Source organism: Montipora foliosa, chromosome 2, assembly GCF_036669935.1.
Source record: "Montipora foliosa isolate CH-2021 chromosome 2, ASM3666993v2, whole genome shotgun sequence".
Classification (NCBI taxonomy): Eukaryota; Metazoa; Cnidaria; class Anthozoa; order Scleractinia; family Acroporidae; genus Montipora; species Montipora foliosa.
In genome coordinates, this window is record NC_090870.1 from 9,471,056 (window position 1) to 9,478,495 (window position 7,440).

Below are 7,440 nucleotides of genomic sequence, written 5' to 3' on the forward strand. Positions count from 1 at the left end.
GAAAAACATTAAACAATCGTTTCAAAAACAGTTGAAGATAAAAACAACAGCAAATAGAGAGCCTCTAAAGTGTGTATGACAGATTTTTCAATCAAAACAAAATGACTTTTGAGGTAAAAACAACCCAAAAAATTCCATACCAATTTTTATTTTCTATGCCTTCCAGCCTTTTAAAGATTGGAATTTTCCCTTCCGGGCGGCACAAAACCGCGCTGGTAAAGGACACTGGGAATAGCAAGCTAGTGACGTCAATACTGGAACGCGGGGAATTTAGGAATACAAATTTCGTTTTTTTTTTTCTTGCAACCAAATACAATGCATCTCAGAAGCAGTTTCAGCAACTTCTCAATCGAAAAAAAAAAAAAAGGACAAATTCGGCCCCTGGAAAATGTTCGTTCTCCTATTGCATTTCTTTTATTTGCCTTCTTAAATGGGATTTAAAAACAGCTTTTACATCTTTATCGTAGTTTGAATGACATAACACCTTCTTAGCACCGAGGAGTTAATGGTGCCTATTGCGGGTGCTAACATTTCCTCAATACAACTTCAAAAAAAGCTATTCTATTTTGACGTATGAAACTTTGCACTCTCAAAACAGGTTAAAACAGCTTTTATAAGTTCATAATAGTAACCTTGTAACCTTTGCACTTTCAGTACAGACAATACTACTCACTTCCAGTCACACTAGTGAGATTAAGATACAGCAGGCGGTCTTTCTCCGGTTTGTCGTTGCTATCAGTAACATCAATATTGAATTCTTTACTGAACTCTCCTTCTGCCATGTTCAGACTTTTCGACTGGCCGAGGAAGACGTAATTCACTGTAACAGATCCCAACACACTGAACTGCCGCAAAATCGTACACTTGACCTGGAACAAAGAAACAAGACATCAAGGACAGCGACGAAAATTATGGAGATTGCAGCAGACGAACACTTTGATGCGAAATACACACTTACCACACTTCCTTCAACTGCTACAAGATTCTGACTGGCTGGAGAAATGACAACAACACCGCTGTAATCGACAACCGCAGTGCGACGGCTGACGTCGGTAGTAATATTTGCGCCTCCGAGGAGATCCGCGGGTGTCGTGCGGACGCTGGCCAGGTACATAGAATACACCAACTTCTTATCTGGAACAAGCATTGGACCAACCTAGAAAGTGTAAAAAGGGCGACCATCGATAGCGTCATTCTCAAAGCAAATTTGTGTGTGGGGGGCTTAATTTTGATTTTGTCCATGATCGCAGCTTATAGTACTCCCTGCCATCCTTTTTTCACTGATATCACGGGATCCACGATTAAGCAATAACTGGATCTTTGCAAGAAACCTTCACCCTCCTTTTAAGTTTTTGATCAAAGAGGAAAGCAAATTTTAACAAAACAAACAAACAAAAAAGCGATTTATAAAGGTTAAATTTATTATCTCTCCTTTCCACGGCTTTCAGCTTGCACTAAATTCTCGGAGCATAATTCCTATTAGATGTCACAGTATTCAAACGCAAACAGATTTTTCACAAAACTGTCGGTCGATCACACCAGTGGTGTGGTCCAGTAGTTAAAGGGTCGGATTTGCATGTGGTTGCCCTGGGTTCCCATCCGCCACTGAACTCTGTCTGGATCTGTCTTCGGTGATCCCAAATTTAAATCTCTCAATCCTTCTAAACAGCCAGATCACTGGTGTTTCTTTGGAGTCCCTGAAATTTTGCTCGACGGCTAAGACACTAACTTCCACTGAAAACAAAAGCGTTTGCTTTTACATTTCTTTTACAAAAAGAGTGAATTATTTTCAAGCAAATTATTCACTTCTTTGCCATTTTTATCTTTGGAAAACCGCAGGCAAAAGAAGGTGGGACCACTGAACCAGTATTAACTTTGCTGCAAATGAGTGGAATTCGCTTCTCTATTGGGGGGTCCGCCTCTTTGTCCATCAAGGCTTTCCAAAGCTGATTCCTCGTATTTCCTTCATTACGCACTTGTTTTTTGTGTGCAATTCAGTAATTCTCGATACCCAGTTCTTCGTTTTTCTCTATGCCGATATACATTTAAATTTTCACACTTCATCCTGCAAATTATTATTTTTGTTAACCAGGGCTTGAAATTGCGACCAATACAGTCGCATTTGCGACTGAATTTTTCCCCTTCGCTCTTTCGAAACAAAAGGGTTAGCAGTTGCCACTTTGCTGCTGCTTTTGCTAACATAAATAAAGAAATGACAAAGTTACTTTGTTTCTCGCCATGCATGAATTTTCTTTCTATCTGAAGATAGCGTAATTGTAGCGAAATTTAGCTGGGATGTTACGTGCACAACTCCATACCTTCGACTTTATTCGCCATTTTCAGCGGTTTCTTAACACACAAGTATTGTGGGCTCATATTTTGATTTGCTAAACCGCTGACAACACAATGCTGCGCGACGATTTGCGAAATTGCGACTAAATTTTCGTATCCTGTCGCAAAATTGCGACTGGATTTCATTGTTAATTTCAAGCCCTGTATAATGGCCCAAATTAGTCCTTCTGTAAATCACTAGCTTTAGTGAAGTTGGCATCCTCAAAAAAGATCATCATTTCGTTCATTTCAAACGAGTGACGCCGATGCACAGAAACAATTCCAACATAGTTGACTGATGAATTCAAAGGATATTGGATGCAGTCGACTAGAAACTTACAATTGCAGAAAATGTTACGTTCCTGATGGATCCAGTGAACGACAGAGGACTGCCGCTGATCAAAACTTGTCCTGCAGAGAAGCCAGCTGGGAAAGTTCCAGCAAGAGATCCCGTGGCGACATTTACAGAGACGCTGCCAAACAGACCCTCACGAAGGACGGTGATGGAAGAAACCACGTTATCTATGGCGAAAGAAAAACACATTGATCAAAGCGGCTTCTGACACAAGTCCACGGTAAGGAATATTACAGGAAGATATTAAAAGTAGCTTATACAAAGGGCGCTTTTTGTCAGAACCACCCGGCAAGCCAGACCCGTCAGTCTGCAAACTCAGAACTACAACAATTTGAAGGAACAGTTGCATGATAATCCATCGCATTCAACCAGCTGAGACACCGGTGCGCTTGCTAGGCTACAAATAGTCCTGTTATTTACGCATAAAAGCTGCTGTACAGACACAATGTGTCAACTCATTTTGACGCCGATTGTAGGTGCAGACCCTTTCGGTTCAATCCCGCCCTCCCCTCCCCCCTTGTCCTCCCCTGTAGGGAAAGGGTATGCAGGTGACTGTGATTGTCCAAATCATGAAGATAGGCAAGAAGATTAAAAAATAAATAGAGATATTACACGGCCGCGCGTGGAATTTTATCTTCTCGTGCTGAAAGTTTCTCTCACTCGTTCGCTTCGCTCATTCGTGAGAGATACTTTCAGCACGAGAAGATAAATTTCGTATCCCCAAGCGGCAATGTAATGTTTTGTTTATTTTATAGATACTGATGAAATTTCCACATAAAACACAACTTTTTTTTATTCATTTTCGAAACAGCAAAATAGTGCAATTTAAGTGTGCGGGTGTGCCTGAGCGGGAAGCTCTCTTGTAATTGGCTAATCATGTTAGTAACAATGGCGACACCAATATCCTCACACGTGAAAGATAAAAATAGTATCTTCACTGTGCACGATGAAGATATGATTTTTTTAGTAAAAGGAAAAATCCTGGAATTTAATCAGTATCTATATAATCAAAACAAATTAAACATCAATTTTTATGAGGAGAACTTTGCTGTCTAGACAATTGTTTCTCTCTATTTTTTTCCTCTATTTGAATACGTACTAGCTCCCACAGTCAGTTTCAAAGAATTGTCGGCGAACTTGAGAACAGCATTGGCGGCATTCTCTGGAAGTGGCACAACTTCTGATCTGTCACTTGGAGAATCTGTTGATAGTTTTGGGGATATAGAAGTCATCGGAACTAAAAAAGAAAGACCAATAATGTGTTAGAGATCTCAATGCGCAATTTTGGTTTCTGTTACGCTGTTCAACGAAACCTTGACTCGCAAACACCTGAGTAAAATCTGGGGGCGACAGCGACAGCCAAAGCCATCACTACTTACCAACGCTAAATTTCAAAATTTCAAAATGTGAGTGCAAATGAAAAATATGTGTACTGTGACTTGTCACCCGAAAAAGGTAACCTGGTTGGGCAACCACCACTTAATAGTCAACATACACAAAAGTTGCAAAAAAAAAGGTGGATAACAAGTCTCTTGTTTCAGCACCAACATGACAGCGATGAGCCAAGATGAAAATCAAGGATAAAAATCAGATTGTTTGAAATGTAGAAGTTCTGGTCGTCGATACCAAGTTAATCTTTTACTGTAAAATCACCTACGTTACTTTATTATTTAAAGGTATCCTTTCAAAGACCCAATGGGCAATTGGTGAGTCCCAAATCGTCTTCTTTTCTCGGCCAGTTAAAGTGGAGTCTCTGACCTTAAACCACTAACCTTGACTATCGCTGTAACGAACTCCTGTCAGCATAATAGTAAAAGTGGAACCCACATGTAGGAACGCAGACAAAGGAATATTCTTAAAAACCTAAAATAAGAGGAATAATGATCAGACAAAACGACGTTTGTTTGTGCTTTAAAGAGCTACAGCGACAACAAATCACTACTTTGCCCACGAGTTTGAACGCAAAACCGTTTTTAGAAAACACTCGCTCGCCGAACCTTTCAGAGGGCAGTCGTTTATTTTACTTGGAAATCTTCCTTTCCCACGGTTCGTCATGATTGATGACTTCAAAATCCCTGATCCGAAGAAAGTGACGCGAAATGCTCATAGTACCGGTACTTTGAATAAAGCTCTCAAATTCCGTTGTTGTTGAAGACTTTTCAAATTCGAGGAAAAAAGAAGAGTTTTGTTTTGAAGTTCCCCTGTGAGAACACAATAATAAGGTGGTCTTCACTAAAGACGATGCCAATGACAACAGGTCAAAGACAGATCCACTCACCGAACTCTGTTTATCGGCAACTTCTACACTTCCTTTCATTTCCACTGGATACCACTGAGAATAGCGCACTTCATACTGTATGTCCACAGTGCCAAATGTCCCTTTCTCTCGCTGTACAGCGAACTGCAGCTGTCGAGTGTTTCCTGTGACCTCAACTCTCTGAGCTCCTGGCTGAAGCTTGAATACACCATGAGGTTCATCATTGGCACTGCCATAAAAAACAAAACCAAAAACAAAAAACAATTCATATTCATGTTAGTAACTTTCTTGAACAACATGAAAGCCGAGAAATGACAATGCCGGGTGATACAATATTAATAGTTCCCACTGTGTGGGAATTCCTGCGTTCATCTCTGGCCGGGCCAACATTCGGGGCCTTAAGTAATGAAGGAGAAACTGACCAAAAAGCAACATTTGACGTTTGACTTGATTTGGGTTACTGAGTTGTTAATTTTAGCCTACAGTGCCCCAATTAGTGCTCCAGCGCTCGAACGACTAGACATTTAAATAAAGTTCTTTCCTTTACCTCTTCAAAAACCGCTATAATGATCACGTGACGGATGTATTGCAATAGGCCATTTCCGAGTTCATGTCTGCCTCCTCTTCAAAGCGAGTCCAAGTGCAAAATTTTTGTGATGGTAATTAGTTCTACTTTACATATGAATGAAAACAAATTTTCATAAGAAAAGCTTCGCAGTTAGACTCGCTTTGAAGTGGAGGCAGACACGAAGTCGGAAATGGCCTATTTACTGACCCCACCAATTCCACGTATGATTGATAGATCAGTTTACTGATTGCCACAAAAGCATGAAGATTTTCTTTTCTACCTTTTCTCTCTTTAGAGTAGTTGCTCGGTACATGTACCCAAGAGGCCAGATGTAAGCTAAAATAAAACAACTTTCTTCCACTTTTGGCTAAACGCAAATTTCACTCTGAGGTTTGCCGTTTACGTAAATACGATGTCGAAACATGTTGAATCGAAGTTGAAACGATGTTGACTGAGTTTAAGGTGGCTCAAAACAGTTTCCAACACATTCCAAGACTTAGATTTTGATGTGTCATCATAGACACTCTTCATCCGTTGATGCTACAATCATGGTATTAAAAAACTGCCCAATCACTGGTGAACACGTTGGTATTCTTTTTGTGACACAATAGGTTACCATAGCAATACTATGACCTGCTAAAAACACCCTTAATTTCAGCTTTAAGCGCTTATATTTCAAAAACGGCACGATGAAATTTTTTCTTATAACAGAATTTTGATTAACAGGATAAGATTAACTTTTGGCAAATTTTAAAAAAATTCTGTACATGGGGTTCAGAGCCACCTAAAATTTTCGAAAAATTAAGACGGCTCTGAACCCCATGTACAGAATTTTTTTAAACTTTGCCAAAAGTTACATCTTATCCTGCTAATCAAAATTCTGTAATAAGAAAAAAATTCACCGTGCCGTTTTCTAAATATAAGCGCTTAAAGCTGAAATTAAGGGTGTTTTTAGCAGGTCATAGTATTGCTATGGTAACCTATTGTGTCACAAAAATAATACCAACGTGTTGGCTAGTGATTGGGCAGTATTTTGATACCATAATTGTAGCATCAATTGATAAGGAGTAGTAATTATGACCCAACAAAAATCTACGTCTACGTTGGAAAGTGCTGGAAACTGCTTTGAGCCACCTTAAAAGCGTTTTAACTATTCAGAATTTCTTATTATTTCACATTTCCTTTGATATCGCCAATGTTGAATGAAGATGAAGCCGTTTGCCACCTTCTTTCAACGTTGTTTGCTATGCGCATGCGCACTAATCGATCTTTCAACGACGTATCCATGTCCGTATCCATAGTAACAACCACGGCTGCAGCCTCAGACTGAATACCAGGCCTCTGATCCCGTGATCACGTGTTGAAGACGTCTGCCACCCCAACAATTAACAGTCAAAATCGCAGTTCAACGAAATCGAACCGGGTCTTAAATCTCCCGACACCGGGTAAACGTCCCATTCTCCTTTTTTAAATCTCCCAAACAATAAATTATGATTACATGTTTTGAGACAAGTCTACCGTTTTCATCGTCAATAATAAAAACTAGAAAGCGTACTGAAGCAAAGTTTTTTCACTTTTATACTTTTTGCCTCCGGCGGCAACACTAGCCACTTCATCGCGTTCTTTTTCTCTCTTATTTGGAAGCACTGCATTTCAACAAACCTAATTCTAAAGGTAACATTAGCATGTCTAGCATCCAAATCAGCCCCTCCGTCCACTGACACGATTTGCAAGCTGTAAACCTTTTCCACTTCGGGAACGTCATCAGAAGTTATTTCCACCACAATATTCTTTTGATCCTCGTTGGCAAGAAATGTTACAGTGCCGGAGGTGGTCTTGACACCATCAGATGGGCCAGTTATTTGCCAGTTGACCTGTTGGGAATAAGTCGACCGATTAGCTCTCCAGTGCGGGTCTCAAAGGTTCGTC

General features: G+C 40.0%; 1 protein-coding gene across 3 annotated transcripts in view; it reads right to left on the minus strand.

Moving 5' to 3' along the window:
- The window catches only part of LOC137992350 (adhesion G-protein coupled receptor V1-like), a 104,017-nt gene that overhangs the window by 25,043 nt on the left and 71,534 nt on the right, over positions 1–7,440 (minus strand). For all 3 annotated transcript variants that reach the window (XM_068837637.1, XM_068837638.1, XM_068837636.1), the window contains exons 55-61: positions 7,174–7,385; positions 4,965–5,172; positions 4,459–4,549; positions 3,786–3,923; positions 2,672–2,853; positions 959–1,156; positions 674–869 (exon numbers count right to left, since the gene is read on the minus strand). In XM_068837637.1, coding sequence (XP_068693738.1) covers positions 674–869; positions 959–1,156; positions 2,672–2,853; positions 3,786–3,923; positions 4,459–4,549; positions 4,965–5,172; positions 7,174–7,385 — 1,225 coding nt within the window. The remainder of the gene's footprint in view (positions 1–673; positions 870–958; positions 1,157–2,671; positions 2,854–3,785; positions 3,924–4,458; positions 4,550–4,964; positions 5,173–7,173; positions 7,386–7,440) is intronic.